This window comes from Mustela nivalis, assembly GCF_964662115.1.
Source record: "Mustela nivalis genome assembly, chromosome: 17".
In the NCBI taxonomy this organism is placed as follows: Eukaryota; Metazoa; Chordata; class Mammalia; order Carnivora; family Mustelidae; genus Mustela; species Mustela nivalis.
In genome coordinates, this window is record NC_139036.1 from 30,550,794 (window position 1) to 30,575,354 (window position 24,561).

General features: G+C 48.6%; 2 protein-coding genes and 1 long non-coding RNA gene across 9 annotated transcripts in view; 1 reads left to right on the forward strand and 2 right to left on the reverse strand.

Annotated features, from left to right (window-relative positions):
• Positions 1-1,440: 1,440 nt before the first annotated feature.
• On the reverse strand, positions 1,441-11,574 carry LOC309851155. The gene is made up of 3 exons (XR_014304663.1): positions 10,891-11,574; positions 4,613-4,761; positions 1,441-1,969 (listed from the first exon to the last, which is right to left on the reverse strand). It is a non-coding gene; the product is annotated as an uncharacterized lncRNA (long non-coding RNA).
• Positions 11,575-11,648: 74 nt separating this feature from the next.
• Positions 11,649-23,370, forward strand: MKS1 (MKS transition zone complex subunit 1). Of its 2 annotated transcripts, XM_082705990.1 has the most exons (18): positions 11,649-11,762; positions 12,161-12,270; positions 13,568-13,638; positions 14,330-14,485; positions 15,703-15,800; positions 15,979-16,107; positions 16,376-16,480; positions 17,142-17,250; positions 17,787-17,843; positions 18,332-18,374; positions 18,630-18,695; positions 20,322-20,392; positions 20,724-20,793; positions 20,883-20,990; positions 21,669-21,802; positions 22,303-22,385; positions 22,471-22,568; positions 22,670-23,370. In XM_082705990.1, exons 1-18 carry the CDS (start codon positions 11,683-11,685, stop codon positions 22,759-22,761), a joined length of 1,680 nt encoding a protein of 559 aa, XP_082562116.1. In that variant the 5' UTR covers positions 11,649-11,682; the 3' UTR covers positions 22,762-23,370. The 2 variants fall into 2 exon arrangements, with proteins under 2 accessions (XP_082562116.1, XP_082562117.1); XM_082705991.1 differs by lacking the exon at positions 22,303-22,385.
• The window catches only part of EPX (eosinophil peroxidase), a 240,871-nt gene continuing 239,614 nt past the window's right edge, over positions 23,305-24,561 (reverse strand). For all 6 annotated transcript variants that reach the window (XM_082705983.1, XM_082705985.1, XM_082705982.1 and 3 more), the window contains 2 exons: positions 24,261-24,473; positions 23,305-23,991 (listed from right to left, as the gene is read on the reverse strand). In XM_082705983.1, the coding sequence (XP_082562109.1) occupies positions 24,272-24,473 (202 nt within the window). In that variant the 3' untranslated portion in view covers positions 23,305-23,991; positions 24,261-24,271. The remainder of the gene's footprint in view (positions 23,992-24,260; positions 24,474-24,561) is intronic.

The window sequence follows — 24,561 nt, forward strand, 5'->3', positions numbered from 1 at the left end:
GCTCAGTGGGTTAAAGCCTTTGCCTTCGGCTCAGGTCATGATCCCAGGGTCCTGGGATCCAGCCCCGCATTGGGCTCTCTGCTTGGCAGGGAGCCTGCTTCCTCCTCTCTCTCTCTGCCTACCTCTCTGCCTACTTGTGATCTCTGTCTATCAAATAAATAAATAAAATCTTAAAAAAAAAAACACCTTTGGCTGATCAAAGTGACACTCATGGTTAGTGATATAGTGGCCCCTCTCTTTCTATGAGGTGATTGTGGCTCTCAAACTCCCCATGGATCATGCCACCCCCCATAGACCCATCATTTCAGGTGCCATCTTCCTTGGAAGCTTAGCTAGTCCCTTCCTCAGCTGTCTGTTTGCATCCATCTCCCAGTGGCTTGGCTATCAGTCAGAGCTGGACGGGTTATTTTTTTCTTTCCTGGCTAAAATGCATTTCCTTTTCTTGTTTCCCAGAACACCAAACAAATAGACTTCTTGTCCCCAGCATGGCCTCATATGCCAATTTTTTTTGTTTTTTAAAAAGATTTATTTATTCATTTTAGAGAGAGGAAGAGATAGTGTATGCAGTAGGGAGGGGCAGAGGGAGAGGAAGAAAGAGAATCTCAAGCCGACTCCCCAGTGAGCATGGAGCCTGGCACACAGGGCCCTATTTCACCATCCCGAGATTATGCCCTGAGTCAAAATCAAGAGTTGGACTCCTAACCAACTGAATCACCCAGGCGCCCCTCCATAGGCCAATGTTACCCTATCTATGCCTTGTCTATTTGTTCTACTTCGAGAAGGTGGAACCCAAGTGCTCTGGCTTAAGGACCCCAGGAACCTTGATGGAGTGGGAAGAATGCTGTCCCTCCTTTCCCTTCATTAAATGAAAATCCTGGGGCGCCTGGGTGGCTCAGTGGGTTAAGCCTCTGCCTTCGGCTCAGGTCATGATCCCAGGGTCCTGGGATCCAGCCCCACATCGGGCTCTCTGCTCTGCAGGGAGCCTGCTTCCTCCTCTCTCTCTGCTTGCCTCTCTGCCTACTTGTGATCTCTGTCAGATAAATAAAAAAAAATGAAAATAAAAAAAATAAAATAAATGAAAATCCTTTTTTTCGGTCAAGGCCGTTCTCCCATTTCCCACCAGACTTCTTCCTCTCATTCTCTCTCCTCTTGGGTATTTGCTGAGCACCTGGCCTTAATGTCTGTCCCATTTTTTTTTCTTTTCTTACTCTTAACCCTCTCTCTTCTAAGCTTACAAATGATGAATTGGTAAGTTTGTTTTAAAATGAAAAAGGCATCAGATCTGTTCCCTGCCTTGGCAGGGTAATGTCAGGATAGGGCTGCGAGAAGCAACAGATCTGAGTTCCGCCAAGACAATGTGACCCCAAGTAAATCCAGACATGCTGAGTGTAGAGATGGGGAGACAAGCTAATTATCGTATAATCACACATGAACTCTGGATTTTCTTTTTTTTTTTAAGATTTTATTTATTTATTTGACAGAGACTACAAGTACACAGAGAGGCAGGCAGAGAGAGAGAGGAAGAGAAGCAGGCTCCCTGCTGATCAGAGAGCCTGATGCGGGCCTCGATCCAGGGACCCTGGGATCATGACTTGAGCCGAAGGCAGAGGCTTTAACCCACTGAGCCATCCAGGTGCCCCAAACTCTGGATTTTCAACAAAAGCAACCTTGAATTATTACCATTATTATGTGAGGAGTCTGGTAAGGTATGCTTTATGGTAAATCCACAGACAAAACACCACTCCAATAAATGCCCCTGGGGCTCAAGCAAGCACGTGTTGCAAGCACGTATTGCACACATGCACATGCACACACACATGTGCACACACATGAAACACTAAGCAACATGCAGAAAAGCAAGGAGCGCTGGTGTAAGACGCAGCAAGCAGCTTCCAGTCTTAGCTCGCTTCTCACTGGCTGTGTGACCTTGGGGAAGTCACTCTTCATCTGCAGGCCTCAGTTTCCTTGTCTGAAAAGAGAAATGGATCCACTAAATAACCAAGGTGCTTCCCTGAGCCTCCGCCATTTAGGATCCTGTCATCAGATCCAGAGGCCCTAGTACCTGTCTGCTTTGTCCCCTGGAACAATTCTGTACCAGTCCCATCTCCTTGAGTTCTCTTTGCACAAACAGGGAACCAGAATCCCATGTTACCAGCTGGGACGGGGTTCTCTTTAGTTCTGGGGGACAATCAAAACAAAAGAATGAGAAGATTCTTGCTGACAAAGGGGAAGTAAAATTCTGCTGGGGATATGATCATTCGCTCAGTCACCCAAGCTGGAAACCACAAAGTCCTCCTGGATGCCTTTATTTTTCTCCTCTTCCTTCTCCTCCCCTTCCTCCTCCTCCTTCTCCTCCTGCTCCCTTTCTTTCTCTTTCTCTTCCTTCTGTCTCACATCCCAGTCACCAGCTCCTATCCATTGGTCCTTCATAGACTTTTCACCACAGAACTCCCACTACCCAAAGGACAAACTCTTGAGTTTAAGCCAAGTTTCTATCCTGCCTCCCAGCCCACCTCTCCTAGCCCATCACACATCAGCCCCCAACCCAAGCGCTCCAATCCAGCGAAACTCACCTACTCCTTTGCTCTAACATGCTGTGCATGTTCCTGCTCCTGTGCCTTTCCTTTTGCCATCCTCCATGCCTAGCTTGTTCTTTCCCTTTTTGTCCAAGCCCAATGTTTAGCTCAAGCCCTATCTTCTCCAAGAAGCCTTCCCTATCTGCCAAGCTCCAGAGGGCACTGCCCATTGGTTCTTTCTCTCCCCTTTGCTTTTCCTATTTATTATCTCTTTATACATTTTTCTGTTGTCAAAATTAGATTATCGATATCTTAAGAGCTCTAAATTATATTGAATAATCAATGATAGTTGTTTTGATTATAAAGATGATGACAGTGGTGTAACCCTTGACTTAAGTTAGTCATTCAAGTTCAAGTTCATGACTATCAGTTCTAAAGCTGTTTCTGGAAACCATTTCCTGGCCTGATTAAAATACTTTGACTCTTTCAGGTGTAGCTGGAGGAGATAATTTCTGGATTTTTCTCTTCTCTCCTTCATTTTCCCCCAGTTAGAGCCCCACCGCCCATCTTAAGATGCACAGAGATAGAGCCGAGTGATCATGAGGAATATCTGAGTCTTGGTCCTTTCATAGTTGGGAGAAAACATCAGCTTGAAGCTCTTTCTCTACCTGAAGGTGAAACTCCAATGCCTATTTCTCAGGTGGCTGAAGACTCTTGCAGGAGCAGCAGGACCCATGTGCCCCTAGTCTTGTAAAGTTGCCTCCGGAGGTCCCTGTGCTGGGTGGAGGCCGGAGTCCTGAATGGACCTCCCTGAGAAGGCAGCCTGCTTCCCTGATGACTAGCCCACCCCTCGGGGGTGGTGCCTGCTGGGTGCCACTGGGTGCACTTTCCACACTTCCTGTAAGTGGACGAGTTCTCATTACTTCTTGCTGGGGCTCCACCCAGGTGATCTGGGGGTGTGCACGGATCACATGCTCTGGAAAAGTGTTGGAGAGGCTAGAATAGGGTGAGGTGCCTAAACCAACTCTATAATAGAATCCCTTCCACTCTGGTGGGAACCTGGGGTGTGCTCGGTGCTTCTTTGCCTGTCGTTCTTCTCGCCGTGCAAAGAAGGGGCAGAGGCCCAGGGAGGAAAAAATCTTTACAGTTCTGCCATTTTGTTCTTTTATTAAGAAATCCAGACTTGGGGCGCCTGGGTGGCTCAGTGGGTTAAGGCCTCTGCCTTTGGCTCAGGTCATGATCCCAGCGTCCTGGAATCGAGCCCCGAATCGGGCTCTCCGCGGAGAGCCTGCTTCCTCCTCTCTCTCTGCCTGCCTCTCTGCCTGCTTGTGATCTCTCTCTGTCAAATAAATAAATAAAATATTTAAAAAAAAAAAAAAGAAGAAATCCAGACTTTTTAGGAAGCTGTAGAATGTCCTTCTATTCTGCAAACAATAGGGCATGGGCGGTGCTTTTCAATTATCGACTCTGTGCACCTCTAACAAAATGGGACTGTGAGCAGGTACTCCTGGAAGAATCTGAGATCTTACAATTCCTTTAATGCCTCACCTTTTTAGACAGAACTTTTACTTTGGAACACTTCTGGATTTACAGTATTACTGCAAAGAGGGCACAAAGCTCCACAGACCCACACCCAGCTTCCAGTATGATGAACATGTCACTGCGGTACGTTTGTCACAATTAATCAAGCAACACTGTTACATTATTATTAACTAGAAGTTTGGTATCTTGCATTTTCACTTTCAAGAATTATGCTTTCATGTCCTGCTCCAGAAGTTACCTGGGTTTGTTTTTACACAAAAATTTTAAATTTTCTTCACATCCAGCTAAAACAGACACCATGATAGGAGCCACATTCACCTGTGCTCTGTGTTCTCTGGGCTACTCTCGCTATCCTGGAGAAGCGTCTGGCTAGCCTGGGCGGTAGGGGTCACAGACAGTGAGCTTAGAAGGTCTCACTGGGTCTCACTTGGTCAATCGGTCTCTAAGCCTTGGCTTCCTCCACTGGCAAAGGGAATGACAACACCTGCCTGTCTCCTGGGGTGCTGCCGGGGCCACCCGCGATCCCGCGTGCAGACATATGAGGCATGACTCACATGTGCCAGATGGTTAGCAGGAGGCGTTCTGAGCCACGGGGGCCAGCAGCCGCAGCAGGGTGAGCTTGTTCTTAAGACTTCACATTTCGCGCTCCCTTGGAGTCTCTGGAACCTCCAGCTATAGTCCCAAGCAGGGTCCAAAGCTGAAACTAAGAAAGGAACCTGCTTAAATCCCATGTCCTCATTGCCGGGTGGTGTGTCACCAGTGGGAGAGAGGGAAATAAAAATTGTTTGGCATCTGCTGTTGGACTTCCTGTCTGTCTCGGTGACTGTGGGGAACCCCACCCCGCACCCCCATGGCCTGCTTGCTGTCTGATGAGAGAGAGGTAATGGGAACCATGAGGACCACCCCGTCTCCTGAGGTGTCAGCTCTTGGTTTTGAGCTAGCTGCTCCCTGCTCTCAGAAGTCCCTGTGGGTCTGGCTACTACACAGGTGGGGATGTCTGTCCACCAGAAAGCAGTCTTGCAGGCTTTCCTAGCATTACATCTTAAAACCAGCCTTCAGTGTTAACAGTAATCTGTGTTTTCTCTTTTCTCGTCTGACTGCAGACCTTAGGAGGCCACCCTTCATCTAAATACCAGGGCTTCTGAGTTGATGGCCTCACTGTTGCCCTCTCCTGTCCAAACCCTGGAATTCAACCCGCCCACCCCACCCCCTCTACCCCCCAACTCTAGCTCATTCCCTGGGGCACTGCGACTGCTGATCTTTTAACTGTACAATCCAAGTAAGCATGCATTGAGCAATTGTTTGGGTTACTTGAGGATACAAAGATAAATTAAGTCTGGGTTCTTCCTCTTAGGAAGCTCATTGGTTAGTGAAGCAGAAAGAGTTATAAAAAGATAATTGTTCATTCATTGAACAAGTGCCTACCCTGTGCTGGGCTCTTAAGTTCTGGGGATGCCTTGGGACTCAAAATCAATGTGATTTCTGCCTCCATGGAACTTAGAGATGGGAATAATTTTTTTTTTTAAATTACACTTCTAACTATGTAACTACAACTGAGAGAATGGCAGAAAATAAGGGAACATGTGCTCTGAAAGCATGTGGCAGGTGTCTAACACAGAGGAGAGTAATGGAGGCTACCCTGAGCAAGACGACATTGGGGGAAGGTATAGGGAAGTGGGCTCACGTAGGGAAGTAGAGGAGTAGAAGGGGGCCCACAGTGAGAACACCCTTGTGTGTTGTGGGGACACTGGATGGACACAGGATCCTGACTGATGGGACTGTGGGAAGATCACCCAGAAACAGGCCCCTATATGCCTGTTTTCTTCCTCTGGGCCTGTACCCGTTTGCCAAGGCACTCGTCAGGGCCAACCTTACGGGCCTTCCCTAATGCTTGCGTCTTTCCAGGCTCTCCCCTGTAGCCCATGGATTTTGCATCCTACCAATTCACTGGCCCTTCTCTGATCCCCTGCTGTGTGGGGGAATGTCCAGCCTCTCTCTCCAGCCCCAAGGTCTAGGACCAGGTCTTTGCCATCTCCACGAACCCTTCCGTATGTGACTCTGTCACAAGAAAGGATAAGGATGATGCCCAGGTATGAAAAACAGGAATCACTGTCTGTGATTCTGTCTTCTTGGAATTTATTAAATCTACAAAATAAACATCTATAGCCTTAGATTAGGGCTCTGCAACTCTTGGTTCACAGCTGCTTCTGGATTAAGAGATCATGGCTCTAACAAGCCCCATTTGGGTTATTCATGTTTATGGGATATTTTCAATGTGTCACACAGGGCCGAGATTTCCTTGCTATTTTTGTCTTTGGAAAAATTCTCCAAGAAACTCATGGTGGAAGTTCCTTTTTTTTTTTTTTTTTTTAACATACTTATGTTATAACACCATGGGTTGATGGCGCTCAAGAAATCAATAACGTAGCTATTTTGGGAGCGCAATGGAAGTCACTCTGCAAAAGGATGGAAAATGCCAAGTTCCCAGGAAAGGTAGTGAGTGTAAATGTAGATTCCTATAACAGGGAAATGTTTTGACCTTGTGCTGGCTACCATGTAACACTGCCGGCCTCCCTTTGTCCCATCCTGATTGATATTTGTCAGATTGTTGAGAAAAGGAAGCTTAGAATTTGAAATACATTTAGGAAACTTCTGGTTCAGTGGTTTCCAAACACGGTCTGAATTAGTGGGAAGCTTGTGAAAAATACACATGTCTAGGCCTTGCTCCTGATCCAGGAAATTCAAATCTCTGCCACTGAGCTAAAGAAGCCTTATTTCTAATAAATCTTCTGAGTGGGTCTGACATGCAGGCAAGTTTGGAAACTATTAATCTAGTTGAACTTTCTACCTATCGTAGGATTTCCCACTGTATCCTGTACACTCAAAGTGAGGTTTGAGGACAGCAGCGTTGTAATCTCCTGGGAGCTGTTTAGAAATATAGAATCTGGGGGCACCTGGGTGGCTCAGTGGGTTGAGCCTCTGCCTTCGGGTCGGGTCATGATCCCAGAGTCCTAGGATCGAGCCCCGAGTCGGGCTCTCTGCTCAGCAGGGAGCCTGCTTCCTCCTCTCTCTCTGTCTGCCTCTCTGCCTACTTGTGATCTCTGTCTGTCAAATAAATAAATAAAATCTTTTAAAAAAAGTACAGAATCCCAAGCCTTATCCCGGACTGCCCATTCAGAATCTGCGTCTTTCACAAGATCATTTACATCAAAGCTGAAGAGGCTCGGCTCGTCCTCATCCTTGACAGATGGTCACCAAGTCACTGCTTACAACCTCCAGGTTGGGGAGCTCATTGCTTTCAGTAGCAACCTACTTCTTTGCTCAGTACTTTTTTTTTCTCTTCTTTTTAAAAATTTTTATTTATTTATTAAAAGATATTATTTATTTACTTGACAGACAGAGAGGCAGAGAGAGCGGGAAGCAGGTTCCCTTCTGAGCAGAGAGCTTGATCCCAGAACCCTGAGATCATGACCTGAGCTGAAGGCAGAGGCTTAACCCACTGAACCACCCAGGCACTCCTAACATTTTTTATTTATTTGACAGAGAGAGTGAGAGAGCACAAGTAGGGGGAACAGCAGAGGGATAGGGAGAAGCAGGCTCCCCACTGAGCTGGGACTCCCGTTGTGGGCCTTGATTCTAGGACCCTGGGCTTATGACCTGAGCCAAAAGCAGATGCTTAACCAAATGAGCCACCCAGGCACCCAAGAGGAAATTAAAAAAAAAAAAAAAAAAACTATGAGGATACCAAGGGAGAGAGGAGCACAGAACGTGAATTTTAAAGTCCTTGTATTTCTAAAAATGGAAACTTCTTGGAGGGGGGAGGGGCCGTAGAAGCCAATGTCATCAGAGTCCTACTATTTAGAACACTCCTATTGCTCCAAGTCTTGACATGTCACTGAAGACCTGGGCTAACCTGTTGGGACACACTGTAGGGAAAATGGGGCTGCCCAAGATAAAAGCAGTTAATTATCAGAAACAGAGTATATTTCTTGGACAAAGGCACTTGAGATCTGACTAGGGCATATGAAGGAACGTCTTCAGAAGCTGAGCTTCTGGGTACTGCGTACCTATTGTATTCTCCTGCCAGCTCTGGTGATGTCAGTGTGCAAACACCCATGACGTCCCACCTATTCCACCTGTTGGTACACTGCCTGGAAGAAGCGAGGGAAAGGAATGCCCTGAGTGAGCTGGCCTGGGTTTAGCCCCACTCCCATGCCGGTGTTTCCTAGGATCACCTCCCTCAAATGTACTTGTAACAGATGCTGCTGGTGCCCTGCCCAGGTCCCCCTGACCAGCTGCTAAGCACGCTGACTGTCAACAGCTCATACAACGACCTACCTCAGGATTGCTCTAATGGGTGCTCCCTAGCCCAGAGGTGCCTAAGAGGTTCCATTCTGCTTCTTTCAAGGAATCAATCATTTCTCCAATGAGCCCTGCTGGCTTTGTAATGGAGAATGGTATGGTAGGAAGAGACCAAGGTCTGGGTATGGGATTAACTAACTGGCCTGTACTCAAGTTTGCTCATTCATTTTTCTGCCAGTGCTAATGTGCTATGGAGGTTCTCTAGTGAATTTTCATTTCATTTATTGTTCTCTCCAATTCCAGAATTTCTATTGTTTCTTTTCAAAAATAAGTTATATTTCTTTACAGATATTCTCTGTTTGGTGAGACATCACTCTCTTACATGCCTTTCATTCTCCAGACATAGTTTCCTTTAGTTCTTTGAACATATTTATATAAAAATTCTTTTCATATAAACATTATACATTTTAAGCTCTCTATTTCTCATATATGAATATAGATATGATAGAGTCAAGCATCTCATGTCTTTCCTGGATATACACACCACCCTGCACATGTATGTGGTCTTCTAGATTTCCAGGATAATATCGGAGCTTTGGAAAACTCCAATGGGCATATCAGTTCCCAGTTTTTCCTTTCAAGGCTTTGGTTAGTTTCTTGGTTGTTTCAGTTATTATCATCATCTCAAGCAGCTGCAGTATTAAGAAACTGCAATAATAAACAAAAGCAATGTCATTGCTTTTGACATTCCCCTAAGGAGAAAAGGCTATTCACAGTAAGCTTGAGCTGAGGAGAAGAAAGAGGACAATTAAAATGCCACATATCTCTCAGTTCCTACTGAAATATGGCTATTTTGCTTGAATAAATGCTCCTTGGATTATCGCATGCCTTTGGTTAACTTCTAAATTTCTGAAAAAGTTGATGATAAGTGTTGCCAGCGTTCTCACTGCTTTTATGAACAAGTCAGTTTTTGAGATTCTTCCTCCACCATTCTAGATGTGGCTTTAAAAAAAGATTGTCTTTATGTTTCCTATTTAATTGATTACTGCTCTTAGGTTTATTGTTCTTTCCCTGCTTCTTACTCTGGTTTTATTTTCTTCCTAGATTATTAAAACTGAAATTTAGATTATTGGTTTGAGAGTTCTTTTTTTTTAAAATTTATTTATTTGACAGATAGATCACAAGCAGGTAGAGAGGCAGGCAGAGAGGCAGGCAGAGAGAGGAAGGGAATCAGGCTCCCTGAGAGCCTGATGCGGGGCTCGATCCCAGGACCCTGGGATCATGACCTGAGCCAAAAGCAGAGGCTTTAACCCACTGAGCCACCCAGGCACCCCAAGAGTTCTTTTCTTTTTTTTTTTTTTAAAGATTTTATTTATTTGACAGAGAGAAATCACAAGTAGATGGAGAGGCAGGCAGAGAGAGAGAGAGAGAGAGAGGGAAGCAGGCTCCCTGCCGAGCAGAGAGCCCGATGCGGGACTCGATCCCAGGACCCTGAGATCATGACCTGAGCCGAAGGCAGCGGCTTAACCCACTGAGCCACCCAGGCGCCCCAAGAGTTCTTTTCTTATAGAAGCATTTTATACTATAAATTTCTCTCTAAGCATACCCAACATTTTGATACATTGTATTTTGCTTTTCATTCAGTTCAAGATATTTCCTAATTTCCATTATGACTTCTTTCTTGAAAAATTGATTATTTAGATGTTAAATCCCAACTATTCGAAATTTTCCAGATAAATTTCTGCTTTTTTTTTTTAAGCTTATTTATTTGTCAGAGAGAGAGAGAAAACACAAGCAGGGGGAGCAGCAGGCAGAGGAAGAAGCAGGCTCCCCGCTGAGCAGGGATCCACATTCGGGGCTGGATGCCAGGACCCTGAGATCATGATCTGAGCTGAAGGCAGAGGCTTAACCCACTGAGCCACCCAGGCGCCCCTATACTAAACTCTTGCTGCATGCTCCGCCTTTGTCATTTGTTGTTCGTGTGGCATAGTGTTGTCTATTTACAATTTTAAAAGGAAAAATGAGACTATTTTTAAGAGCAAGTATTCTGAAGCCTCCATAGTTCTATCTGTTGAAATAATTGTTTCCCACGTTGGAGATTGTGTGCCTTTATGGACTAACGAGCTCAGTGGTAAGTGAGAGGTTGCAAGGCAGAGTGGAAGGTGTTTAGGCTTCAAAAGAAGGACCTGGATCCCAGCTCCTTCACCACTTAATGAGAGTTCAAACTTAGTAAGCCCATTAAGCCCTGGCCTTCCCTAACTTCATCCATTACATGGAAGTAGCAATGCCTACTTAAGGGTTTTCTATGAGGATTAGGGACAGTGCGAACAGAGTGCCCAGGCTGTATTAGATACTAAATAAATGGCACTATTATTATGGTGAGTCCTTGGTGTTACACAACAGCAGCTATGCTGTCCAGGACTCCCAGTGCCATATAATCAAACTGGCATGAGATTACTGAGTTTAGGGGACAACTGCTTACTCTCTTGGGGGAGTGGCAAACGTCAAAGGTTGATAACTGGTGACCTACCCCAAGGTGCCAGGGAGCCAGACTGGCGGTTACGATGTGTCCCTGCTTTGATCGTCCAATGAAGCATGACTTCTGGATAGCACTTTGCTGACTTTTCAGGAGGCCAGTAGAGTGTCTTAAGGTGGCTTAAAAATCCGGAAATAACATATACAGGGGAAAAACCAGTTCAATAATAAGAAAATTTCCTTCCTTACTGTTAGCTTCCTTGTTTCTTCTTTCTCCGGCTCAGTGAATACCAACACAAGGACTACTAACTCTTCTGACACTTTTTTTTTGGTTTTCTTCCAAGAATATATTTTCTTGTCTGAGTAAGTGCCAACGCCTTCCCTGACTCCTTTGGGAAGAATGGGTGCATTCTGTGAGTCATGTCCACCGATTTTCAGGACAGTTTCCGAGCATTCTGTGGAAAGCAGTGCGGCGTGGTGAGAAAAGTCGAATCCGGAACTCAGGTCACCTGGGTCTAGTCCCCATCATCATTTCTGAATCTACGTGAAAAGGGCCGATGGCACTGCCTTGGTTTCCTCATTTATTAAGTGCATCATGTGCAGTCTTAGGTGTGAGCGAGCTTTGTCGCACACGTGGTAAGCGGTGACTCTGCAGTACCCCAAACGGACCGCGCTCACACCCTCCACCGGGGTCCGACTCGCTTCGGGCTCGCGCCCGCGGCGCACTGCAAGAAACCTTAGGTTGCGCGCGCAGCATCTCCTCCGCCTCCCGAGTCCCGCGTCCCTGTTGCCAGGGGAACTGGGGGCGGTGCGCTTTCCGGCGCTGTCGCGGCGAGTCACAGCTGTCATGGCGGAGGCGGTCTGGAGCACTGACACCGGGGAGGCTGTGTATCGCTCCCGGGACCCCGTGCGCAACTTGCGCCTCCGGTAGTCGCATCGTCCCAGAACCTGTGCTTTTATGCTCTCAGATAATTCGAGCCTGAACCTCACTTCTTGTTTGCTGAGTGCCCACCTGCGCTTTCAATCCCGACTCTGCCTCCTGGTCTCCCGGCGTCTCCCTCACTACCCTCAACCCGCTTCACTTACGGCTTCCAGACCTACCTAAACCCTTTCAAGCCTCTGCCCTTCTCAAATTGCTCAGAACTCTGTACCCAATGCACTTATCCGCACCCTTCCCCTTAAGACCCCCGGCCGTGCTCATGCGCACACAACACACCTTGAAGTCCCACCCTCTTCTTTCTTTTGTTCCTCCCATCTTTGCTCTGTGTTCATCTTCAGGTTGTGTGTCTTGTAATGAGTGTTCTGGGCTTTTCTTTTCCTGACAGAGTCCACCTGCAAAGAATCACATCCAGCAACTTCCTCCGTTACCAGCCTGCTGCCCAGCCTGGGAAGGACCTCATAGACTTGGCCACTTTTAGGCCTCACCCAACTGCCAGTGGGTGTATGGTGGTGATGTGACCCCTTGGGGACTTGGGGAAGGGCCTGGAGCGGTAGTTACCTTTTAAGACAGAGTAGGCCCATATCTGTAGTCTGAGAAAAGGCATAGAGAGGTTGTGTTCCTTGCCCAGGGTCACATGGTTGCTAAATGTTGAAGCAAGGATTTGATCTCAAGCAATTTTAACTATTCCGTTATGTTGTGTTAAGAGAATTGAGTAAGACATGATTCTTGCCATCAAGAGCTGAACTGAACTATGGCCAGATGTTGTAAAATAACAGAAGACTATACTTTTGATAGGTTAAACACCTGCCTGGCAAACTAGATACTGATTGTGGCATTTTTTGCTAAGAGAAAATATGCTTCAAACTCCTAATGTATGTGGATACTATACATAAATGTCTGTACTATGCATACATATATACATGGTGTGTGTGTACTACATACATGTATATAGTGTATAAATGTATACTTTATAAATACATACTTTATAAATTAAATGTATAAATGTATATTATAGTGTATAAATGTATACTTTAAATACATTTATAAATGTATACATAAATGTATATTTATGCCCACTACCTAAAACAATTTTAAAATTGGGGTAGGCTTGAAAAAGGTACATATTAACATCAACTGTGCTTCTGCAGTTTCCTTATCTCAGAAGCCAGAAGAATGAGAAAGAGAGGACAGTGTGTTTGTGTTAAATCACTAGTCTCTCTGTATTTGTTGTATCTGTTCAGATATATTCCCAGGCATGAGTGTGCACTGGTGTGTTATGAAGCACATGTCTCAAAAAGGCATACTCAGCCAAGAGTGTATTCGGTTTGGTTCTTTAAGTAATAATTTATTTGCTTTTCCTCTTCTCTTCTGGCACTTTGTCTCCTAAGGTTACAGTGCTTGTGGTTCTAGACGTATGGCTTCAGGAACAGTAAGGACAAGGACGCGAGGGCTCCTTTCTAGAAAATGTGGACAGTGGGATTGAGGAAGAGCTATCCAGCCTATATCCTGAATTTAACTCTTGACACTGAATTAGATTAAATAATTCCTGGGAGCCATGCCTTCCTTTTATTCAAATTAGAGTGATAATTAAGACTGCTTGGGCCTAAACCTGGCTTCTACATACATCTACAGCCTCTCTAACCTTTGTTTAGAGTGAGCACTTAATAAATCCCCAAAATCCAGCTGGTTTTGTGGCAAATATTAAAGCAGGGACTTGGGTTATAACCAGTCACAGAGTGAAAGGTGGGGCTGATTTGACTTAAACATTTGACTCACTCTGTGGTCTTTGGAGGTGGACACCGCTCAGAGGAAGAGGAAGAGGAAGAGGTCGTGATTGGGTGGCAGGAGAAGCTCTTCAGCCAGGTGAGCCCATGCCACCTCTCCACTCAGTTTACATCCACCTGCTCCGCCTCCACCTGGCTGGTAGCAGGGAAGCCTTCCTGATACATACTGCCTAACTGATTTCCAGAAAATTATAGCAGTTTATACTTTTCCCTGTTTTATTTTTTTTTTAAGATCTTATCCTTTTATTTGGGGTGGGGGGAGAGAGAGAGAGAGCATGAGTGGGGGGAGTGGCAGAGGGAGAGGGAAAAACTGACTCTCCATGGAGCATGGAGCCTGACATGGGGCTCGATCCCAGGATCTAGAAATCATGAACTGAGCCAAAGGCAGACCTGCTTAACTGACTGAGCCATACAGGTGCCGCCCCCCTCACCCCCCATTGTGTTTAAAGGGCAGTATGACATAGTGAATGACACTACCCAGTTCTATGATCCTGGGTAAAACACTTTTCAGTTCTGGGTGAAATCTGCTGTCTGTAACAGGGTCTGGACCCAGACCTAGACCAGGGTCTAATTGTTCTAGACCCTCACTTTGGTTCCATTTAGCTCTAACATTCTTTGGATCCCCTGCCCTCTGTTAGTTCAGATAAGTGGAAGTGGGCTATGGGAACATATCAAATTATACTGGCTCTATAGAACTGATTTGACGAAACAGTTACAGGAACAAAAGTTTGACATATTCTCAGTAGATCTCTGTGTCCTTGTGACCTCAGTTTGAAGTAGATCTGTACCGAAATGAAGCAGCTTGTCAGAGCCCTTTGGATCATCAGTACCGACAAGAGATCCTGAAACTGGAGGATTCGGGCGGCAGGAAGAACCGACGAATTTTTACCTACACAGACTCTGATAGATACACCAATGTGGAGGAGGTATTGTTTTTCCTGGGATCCCATAGCTTCCTTCTTTCCCTCCCCTAGCTTTCTGGCCTCATTGGGTTCTGTGTGTTAAACCAGAAGCCTGTTCAGACAGGCAGCCTCTCCAGAAACTGCCTGGTGCTGCTGGTAGCCAGGCTGGAGTCTGGGCCCAGTCTTCAGGTGGTGTGGCTGCTGCTCCTTCTCCACCTGCTGGAGGGCCTGGGGGAGCAGGCAGTGTCTCTCATGATAGGCAGGCTAGAGACCCAGGGAAGACTTCCTCCATGCCTCATGAGATAAGGCAAGTGGGTGGAGCCTTGAACCATCTAGATAATGCAGCCACAACTCTGAATCTATAGGTTTCAAGAAGGATTCAGTACAGCTGTGGGGAGCTGTTTGCCTCAGTCCCTGTATGACATGTTCTTTCTTCTCAGGAGATTTTTTAAAATTCCTTGAGAGAAAAGTCTGTATTTTCTGATTTTTGCCTATGACCTTTGTAGTTCTGCAAGGAGCAGGTATTAAATGAATGTTTTTGAAAGACTGATGCTTATGTTAGGTAGCATATAAAAGTTGGGTTTTCTGTTTTAGAAAAGTAAATGAAATTAGTTAGTGTTGAATTACCCATGGGAGGACTTTTCACAGGATACTTTGTATCCCCTTTGGCATCTTTCAAGTACCTGGTAACATCAGCATCTACCAGGCACACTCACTCAACTTTTTGTTGGTATGTACTCAGAGATTGCAGACTCATTTATTTTTTTTAAAAGATTGATTTATTTATTTGAGAGAGAGAGCGCGTGCATGGTGGGGTAGGGGCAGAGGGAGAGAAAGAGAGAATCTCCAGCAGATTCCGGTGCTGAGCATGGAGCCCGATGAGGGGCTTGATCCCAGGATCCCAAAGATCATGACCTGAGGCAAAACCAAGAATCAAACATTCAACTGACTGCGCCACCCAGGTGCCCCTGCAGACAGACTCATTTTAATGTTAGCATAAATAAACTCATTTCTGAAGGATGATATGCTGCTAAGATCTTGGAACAAACCAAGGCATGGTAGGAATCTTCTTTGGCTTCTTTGTGCGACTGCTGCCCTCCCCTAACGTTTATAACTGTGAGGTGGGTGTACCTCTTAGATATAGGTTCCAGATGAGGTTTCAAAAGGAGGGCTTGCCTTCAGCACTTCATCCCATGTGGCCCTGACCAGAAGGGTCACACAGGGCTGTTCCCTTTCCCTAGCACTGTCAGAAAATGACCACCGCAGCCTGGGAGGCGCCATCATTCTTGGTGGAACGGATGGCCAATGTCAGGCGGCGACGGCAGGACAGGCGAGGGATGTGAGTACAAATAAGTAGGGGGTTGGGGCGGGGGGCTTCATAGTCCTTCCAGGCCAGTGTCTGGGTATGTCTGCCACCTCGAGCTTCCTGTTCTGCAGGAGGCCTCCTCCGGGTGTGCTCCCCCAGGTGCTTCCTTTGGGCTCTTCAGGGGGTGGCGCCTTCCTGTGGTGTCTTCCAGGGAGGGCAGCATCCTCAAGTCACGGATTGTCACCTGGGAACCCTCAGAAGAGTTTGTCAGGAACAACCATGTCATCAACACCCCTCTTCAGACAATGTACATCATGGCAGACCTGGGACCCTACGGGAAGTGAGTGAAGCCCTCACTGCCCAGCTCAGATCCTCCTCCTCTTCTCGTCACCCATCACGTACCCTGTTATAGTTCCCCCCGGGGAATGCAGAAGGGAGGGACTGTTTCTTCTTTTTCCTCTTAGTTGTACTCAGAAGAAGGCATTTGACTATGACAGTTCTCACTCCAGCCTTTGTCCTCTCCCCTGACGTGGGCTGACTACCTCTTCCTCTCTCCGCTTAGTGGGACCAGCAGTGTTGAACCTGGGTGTTGATTTCCTGGTTTCTAGGCTTGGCTATAAGAAGTATGAACATGTCCTCTGTACTCTGAAAGTGGACAGCAATGGTGTGATCACAGTAAAACCTGACTTCACTGGCCTCAAAGGACCCTACAGGTGAGGAGAGGAAGAGAGGGGGCGTGGGGACTGGCAGTCCTTTTCTTGGCTTCACTTCTTGCCTCAAGTTGAGGAGATTCTGAGAAAGTCCTTCATCTGTCTTGGTTTCTAAATTCCCAGCTAATGGTTCATATTCTCTTTTATAAGAGACCATTAGCATCCCGGGGACCCTGTTCTTGGAAAGTGGGCAGCTGTACCAGTTTGAAAGAGCTAAGTAACTTCAGTGGCATCGTTAAGTGAAAATAATTCTCTGTGCTGCTGCCTGCAGGGACCAGCCAGAGCAGGGCAGGACGAGCTCAGCCAGGTCTCTTCCTCTGGCCTGACTCTTGCTACCTCCCTGTCTTACAGTAAAAGAGCTATAAATTAGAAATGACCTAAGCCTGCCTGTTGGTTTTTTAGGCGAGTGAACTGGTTTCCAGGAATGTCATGCTTTAGGGTTTCCACATGACTTTGAGGCAGAAATGGGCCCCCAACCCATGCTCCATGTCCACTCTAATGCTCTTTCTGCTTTTCCATTTTGTTTCCCTCACCTGCTCATCGTTCTATCCACTTTCGTCCTCGTTTGCTTTGAGCAAGGTGTATGGCCAATGATGACTCATTCCTGGGCTAGGTCTGGAGAGATCTCATCAGAGCTGGTCTTTCTGTGGCTTTGACCTTACAGAATTGAGATCGAGGGGGAGAAGCAGGAGCTGTGGAAGTATACAGTGGACAATGTGTCCTCCCTCGCGCAGCCAGAGGAGGAGGAGCGGGAACAGCGTGTGTTCAAGGATGTAAGAGTGACCTCCTTCCAAGTGCAGGGATGAGCCTGGGTGCCTGGGAGCTGAGACCGTGTCTGAGGTTCATGCCCACATTTGCAGGGTCTTTCTTACTGGCCCTTTCCTGACATAGGAAGCACTGCTGACATATCAGACCTGAGCTTTTGATCCTACCGTAACATCATAATAATAACAATGGCCATTTATTTGAGCATGTACCATGCTCTGTGAGGCCTGTCATGTACTTTATTTCCTCACTTTAAGGTGAGTGCTTTTATTATTACCATTTTATAAATGAGGAAGCTGAGATTGAAAAGCCAAGAAGTCTGCCCAAGGTCATGGGGCTTATAAGTGCCAGGAACAGGACTGGGCCTCAGAGCAGCAGACTCCGGAGCCTCTGTGCTTTACTTGAAAAAGTTGGCGGTGTGGATGCTTCAGCCTGGGCTCTCTGTGGCATTTCCTGTTACAGCATCTTTTCTCCCTCCCATTCAGAACTGACCCCGTTCTGGCTGGGTTTGCATCTTGAGTTTGCTTATGGTTTTTTTCCTCAGCTTTATGGCCGGCATAAGGAGTATCTCAGCAGCCTCGTGGGCACAGACTTTGAGATGGTGAGTGGCTTGGCTTCCTGCCCCACCACAAGCTGGCTTTAGCCAGAGCATTTGGACTGTGGCTGAGTAACATCGTGTCTCTTAAAGGACATGGCTTCTGGCTTCATGCCAGAAGGAAATCAGAGACTGGCATATAGAGCCCAGTTCTTCTTAGGTGTTTTAAAATATAGCAGAGGTGCATAGGTGGCTCAGTCGGTTAAGCCTCCGACTCTTGATTTCAGCTCAGGCTGTGATCTCATAAGGTAAGGGTCTTGAGATAAGCCCCGCGTTGGGCTCCATGCTCAGCGCAGAGTCTGCTTGAGATCCTCTCCCTCTACACCTCCCGCCCACCCCCCAGCCTCGCTCGTGTGAGGGGAGAGCGGGGAGGAAGCACACGGCAGCACATAAGGCGGCTGCCAGTGTCAGGTCTTCCAGGGACTGGTGAACGGCTGGAGGACGAGTGCCGACTCCCCTGGCTCCTGATCCTGTCCCACTTCTCTCTTCTTTAGACTGTACCAGGTGCCCTCCGGCTCTTTGTAAACGGAGAGGTGGGTAAGTGCCTTGCCAGACAGGGATCCCCTGATGCTTGGGCAAGGCCCCGACAGTTGTGAGGTAATCTGTCCCCGCTGGTGGAGGTGCTGGCTTGTCTGCCCTACTTGGGAAACTCAGTCGTGAGCCTTTCCTGGAAGCGCAGGGAGTTCCTGGCCCTCAAGGGCCTTGCTTCCCGAAGTGCATAGGCCGTTCAGTACAGGGTTGGGTGCTAAGGGCGACAGGAGAATAAGCTAAAATTGTTTATTGTTTTCTTAGTTTCAGCACAAGGCTATGAGTATGACAATCTCTACGTCCACTTCTTTGTGGAATTGCCATCTACTAGTAAGTAATATTCCTAAGTTTCTTTTATATCCATTCTGATAGTTTTGTAGAGGCATTAAGTCATGCTTCCCCACTTTGTTTTTTTTTTTTAAAGATTTTATTTATTTATTTGACAGACAGAGATCACAAGTAGGCAGAGAGGCAGGCAGAGAGAGCGGGGGAAGCAGGCTTCCCACTTGAGCAGGGAGCCTGAAGCGGGGCTCGATCCCAGGACCCTGGGATCATGACCTGAGCCAAAGGCAGACGCTTTAACCCACTGAGCCACCCAGGCGCCCCAGGCTTCCCCACTTTTTTCAATGAAACTGTGACTGTTCTTTTCAAGATCATAGATCACTTTCAAGTTGTCAATCCTGTGGTGACATCTTTGCATTCCTACTACATGACCTCTGAGAAGCACGTGGCACAGCTCACGTTTCCTCACTCGAACTCTCCTCTTGGCTTCTGGCTCCACGCTCCTCTCTTTGCTCTCATTGGTGGCTCATGAGTCCCCTTGGCTCTTGGCTCATCTGTTGGTCTCAGAGCTGTAGAGTGTCCAGGGCTGGGCCTGGGCCTTCTATTTCTCCCTCTCTGTAGTCTTTCTAGGTGGTTCCGTCCATCTCATGGCTTGTCTACTACGTATGTCTCGGGCCCCTAGTATTCTCTCTAGCCTTGGCCTTCCTTTCCTCCGAACTTCAGGCTCATATCCACTTGTCATTCCTGCCTAACATGATCCAAGAACTCTTGATTCTCCCTCTTGTGTCAAACCGGCCTTCTTGGTCTTCCCTAAGGGACATGATGATGCCGTTTACTTAGTTGCTGCTGCCAAAATCCTGGGAGACATCCTCGATTCCTCACTTTCTCTAGCTTCCCGCAGCTAGTCATTCCATCAACAGTTTCTGTTGGCTCTGTCTCCTGAAGATGTCCCCGGCCCCTCTATCAAGCACCTTGCACCAAACCTCCTCCATCTCCCGCCCAGGCCCATGAATTAATTTTCTAACGTACCCCTTTGCCTCCTTTACAGTTCCTTTGCCACAGACACCACAGCCAAATGGAACCTTTGAAAATGTGAATTAGTTGGATCTTTCTTGAACTTTAAACCCCAACAGCTTTCCCTCCCACTTAGAGTAAAATCCCAGCTCCAAAGCTGGAGCAAGCTGGCCCCTGCCAATCTCTCCCTTACAATATTCCAGCCATACTTTCTGTTTTTGAACATGCCAAGTTCATTTCCTCCTTAGGGCCTTTTGGAGGTCATTTCCTTTGTCTGAAACCCTTTCTGTCCTATCTTTGCACGACTGAGTTCAGGTCTCAGCCCAAGTGTCCCCTCTGAGAGGTATTCCCTCACCACCCTGTCTAAGAGCCTGCTCTGTATTTAGTACGGCCTCTGTCACTACCTGATAGCCTCTTGTTGGTTTGTTGCCGGTGTCCCCCACAAGCTGGCATGCTAGCTCCTTGAGAGACAGGGATCACTTCTGTTTGCCCACCACGATATCCCCAGTGACTGGCCATGGCACATAGGAGACACTCAGCAAATGTTAGGTGAACGTTGGTGTGTGTGAATGCATGAAGAGGTGAAGGAACTTTGTTCTTTTCTCAACCCCCCCACCTCCCTCCCAGGTCAGTTTACCATATATGGTCTTTGGCTTTCAGATTGGTCAAGCCCAGCATTCCAGCAGCTCTCAGGAATAACACAGACCTGTGCCACCAAATCCCTGGGAATGGTATGGAAAACAGGAGGGGAGTCTCGCAGGGGAGCGGGACTCTGGAGATTATTGGGCGCCGGCCGGGGGAGCAGTCAGAGTTGTGTCCGGCCCTTCTCTGTAGGCTCTCAGGCTGCCGCCTGGTGCAGGGCTTCCCTCTCTGTCTTTCTGAGGATGGTAGCAGCTTATATGTTGGTTCTATGTCCCGTCTGAGCCTCTTATTTCCCCTGTTGGGGGGGGATAGTTTTTCTTTCTCCCTTTTAAGGTGTCACTGGCCTCAGAGAGAACAGATTCTCAGTGAGGCCTTGCCTACCCCTGACCCTGAGTATGAAATAAAACTTCTCTTGTTTAGGATAAGGTGGCTTACTTCTCCTACCCGTTCACATTTGAGGCCTCCTTCCTCCATGAAGACGAATCTGCTGGTGAGTAGCTCAGTAGATCCTGGGCCCAGACTGTCCTCTGGTTGGGGGAAGGCCTCCTGTGACCTGGCTGCTTCTCTCACTTTTCCCAGACGCCCTCCCGGAGTGGCCTGTGCTCTACTGTGAGGTCCTCTCGCTGGACTTCTGGCAGAGGTATCGTGTGGAAGGCTATGGTGCTGTGGTGCTGCCTGCCACCCCAGGTGATGTCTCATCCCTGCCCTCCACGTCGCCCACATGCCCCAGCTCCGAGGACTGACACTAACACTTCTCAAACATTTGGCCTCTACCAGAGGAGGAGGCACAATTTAGAATTAGAAGCATTGAATTTGCTGGATTCCTTGCTCCTTTGAGGCCTTCTCCCTGCTCCCTGAGAGACAGCTGAGTGAGCCTGCGGCTACCTCGGAAGCCGAGCAGCCCTGGCGTCTGTGGCATCTGCTTCAAGCGCCTCTGTTTTGACTCTCAGCCTAGAGGGAGACGCTCAGGCAGGGTGGGCTCTTGGTATCCGTGCATTGAATGGATTGGTAAGAGCTGCTGTGTCCTGTGTGCTGGGCATTGTGTACGGGCTTCCTGGGTAATCCCACCAGCCACTCTGCGAGGTGGAGGCATTACCATTGCCCTTTTACTAGTGAGGGGCACGGGGCTCGGAGGAGTGAAGAAACTTCTGCTGGGTACACAGGTAATAACTGGCAGAGCTGAGGTGTGAATTTCTAGCTGACTGATTTCCAAACAGGTACCCCAGACCCACCAGGATCCCCTCCTCAGAGGTCAGGTCGTCCCCAGACAAGATGTTCCAGTGGTGGCTAGGCTTGTGTCACTGCTGGGAGTCCAGTGAGGGACCGCATGCCCTCTCTGGCTGAGGCCCCACTCTCCCGGCACAGGCTCGCACACCCTGACAGTCACCACGTGGAGGCCCATGGAGCTTGGCACGCTGGCTGAGCTGAGGAGGTTTTTCATTGGTGGCTCTCTGGAACTGGAGGACCTCTCCTACGTGCGGATACCAGGAACCTTCAAGGTACCTTTTGTCTCAGGGCAGACTTCACGTTGGGAGCTTAGGTTCCTATTTCTTCTGCAGAAGGTGGGATCAGGGTTAAGGCCCCTTTGTTGCCTCATTGTTACTTAGTCCCTTCTTTCCCATGGCTTCAGCTGGAGGTCATGGCCACATCTTAAACCAGGTGCAGACATCTACACTGCTATCCTGGGAGATCTTGGGAAATGAGTAGATTTAAAGTCCTGTCAGAGTGACTGGCCACTCCTTCCAGACCTTCACTGAGGCTTCAGTCACCAAAGGTGGCAGACCTCTTCTCAGACTGCTTATTCTCAGCTGAGGTTAGGGCATCCCCTGTTGTACAGTTGGGAGCCCCACATTAACCTTGAAGTGATGGAGTCTGGGTGCTGGGAGAAGGTCCCCCCCAGTGGATCTCTTTTCCAAGAGTGGGAGTAAGAATGGGTCTGCACAGTGCTTGGGGTCTAGAACCCCCAGAAACCTGGCACTGTCTTAACTGCATGCCTCAGGGAGAGCGTCTGAGCCGCTTTGGTTTCCGCACCGAGACCACTGGCAGTGTCACCTTCCGCTTGCACTGCCTACAGCAGTCCAGGTGAGTGACCCTGGCCCTCCGCCTCGGGGAGCCTTACCTCATGGGCTGGGCAGCAGCCCTGACCATGTGCTGGGCTTCTGTGCAGGGCCTTCATGGAGTCAAGTTCCCTCCGGAAAAGGATGCGGAGCGTGCTGGACCGTCTGGAAGGGTTCAGCCAGCAGAGTTCCGTTCACAATGTGCTGGGTAGGTTTCCCTCCACCCCTTAGCCGGCCACCCCGCATTGGCACAAGCCCCACCCCTCCCCACACCTCGGTGGCTCACCACTCCACTTGCTCCCCTCACAGAGGCCTTTCGTCGTGCCCGGCGCCGCATGCAGGAGGCCCGAGAAAGCCTTCCCCAGGACCTCGTGAGCCCCTCGGGGACCATGGTTTCCTAGCTCACAGCGGCCCTGTCCCCCTTCCCCCCTGTGCAAGAGGATAAGACGGGTGATGTTTGAGGCTGGTGTCGTCCTGCCTTTTCATCTTTCTCCCCAGTGACCCCACCAGCCTGCTGAGGCCCGGAAGAGCAGAGAGTCCCAGGCCGGTGCCTCTGCCTAGTCTTCGGCAGGGCCTCCCTCTGCCCGGGGGGCGGTACCACTGGAGACCTGCGATTCCTCTCTGCATATTTCAGTTCCTGCGAGCGGCTGTCATGCCAGGGCAGGCTGCTGGGTTAGCCCAGTGTAGGGTGACCCCACCATTAGTCCTTGCTCACACAGCCTCTTTTCTGGCTTGTCTCGCTGTCTTGAGAGCAGAGAGCTGCAGGCACCTCCTGCCTCACAGCCTGCGTTACAAGCAGAGGCTCAAGAAAGGAAGAGGAGAAGATCCGGAATGCCTGGCCTGGGAGCCTCGGCCTCCTCTTTCCAGGGTAGCCTCCTCCTGCCACTCGGGGCTTGTTGGATTTGAGATACAAGGAAATGAAGGCTGAAGGCAGTGCCCAGTCCTTTCTGCTAGCCGGGTAGTATCTTTTATTGTGTTTTTTGTACATAAAAACTTTTTGTACTGACTAACATGTTGGCCGTTTTTCTGCTCAGGTTGCTGGCGTGGCCAGGGTATTCTCCTGAACCTTCCCTTTTCTGCCCTTCCCCACTCAAGAGTGTCTGGAGTCAGCCCACAAGAGAGGCTTAGGGGTTAGTCCTAGTGGGGCCCTGGCAGTGCTCCTCTCAAATGTTTGGAGCAAAGCACGAGGCTGAGGCTGTGTCCTCCCCAGCCTAACGCAGAAACCAGCTCTTGCCCGAAGCAGTCTTTTATTGGTACAAGCGGAGCTCACCACCCAGCCTGCAGGCTCAGCAGAGGGTGGTGGGGTGGCTGGGTCCAGGTGTGGTGTGGGCTGCAGTCATGGCCGGGGGATGGGGACAGGCTGGGAAATAGCAAAAAGGTCAGAGACCAACCAGATGACTCTTTTTGCCTGGGCCTCAAGACCTTCTTGCAAGACCTAAGACCTACGAGGCCCCCAAGGTGGGCAGGTTCACTGCTGCCAGGAGCCCTGGCTGCCGCTCCCAGCCACAGAACCAGCCATGAGCCAGAGCCAGCAAAAGCATCAGCAGGTGCGGTTGCTCCAGGGGAGGAGGCCTCCTTGTGGTCTTCCCCGGGTTCCCTTGTGCCTGTGGCCAGAGGCTCGGGGTGGGCTCCTATGGAACAGCAGACATGGGCAAGTGAGGAACTTGCTGGAGGTACAGATACAGGGCTGCTTTAGGATGCTGACGACTAAGCTAAGGCTTCCCAATTGCCCCCCAAAGTCCTAGGCCTTGGATTAACTCTGTCCAGAAGCTAGCATACCGGAAGCCAGCAGGGAAGACTACCCTGCCTCTGGTGACAAGTTTGGTTGTCTCTGCTTGGAAGTCTAAAAGGACTCAGCCATCTGGTCAGGGAAGGATGTTGGAGGAGGGCCGCCCCTTACCTGTAGAGGCCTCATGTGCCCCGCCAGGCTGACAGGTTTAGCTTCGGGATGGAGGTGCAGCTCACAAAGCCCCGCGGGTAGGTGTTGGCCCTGAAGATGTCCCTTGAAACGGTGGTGATACCGGTGTTGTCACACACAATTCGAGACAAGGAAATCTTGCGCAGGGCCTTGCGCTGTCTCTTGGTGAAAACACCCCGTTTTTCCCACCAGAACCTACCAAGACAAGTCAAGAGATGGAGGTGAAGGTCAGGGAGGAATGAACATAACCAGCACCTGCGGTATGCCCTGAACGTCACATTAT

Excerpts from the sequence above, each read along its gene's own strand:
- MKS1 (XM_082705990.1), top strand. The coding sequence starts at position 11,683 with ATGGCGGAGGCGGTCTGGAGCACTGACACCGGGGAGGCTGTGTATCGC. Across the intron at positions 16,481-17,141 it reads GGCCTCAAAGGACCCTACAG|AATTGAGATCGAGGGGGAGA; the intron begins GTGAGGAGAGGA and ends TTGACCTTACAG. Across the intron at positions 20,393-20,723 it reads CCACCAAATCCCTGGGAATG|GATAAGGTGGCTTACTTCTC; the intron begins GTATGGAAAACA and ends TCTCTTGTTTAG.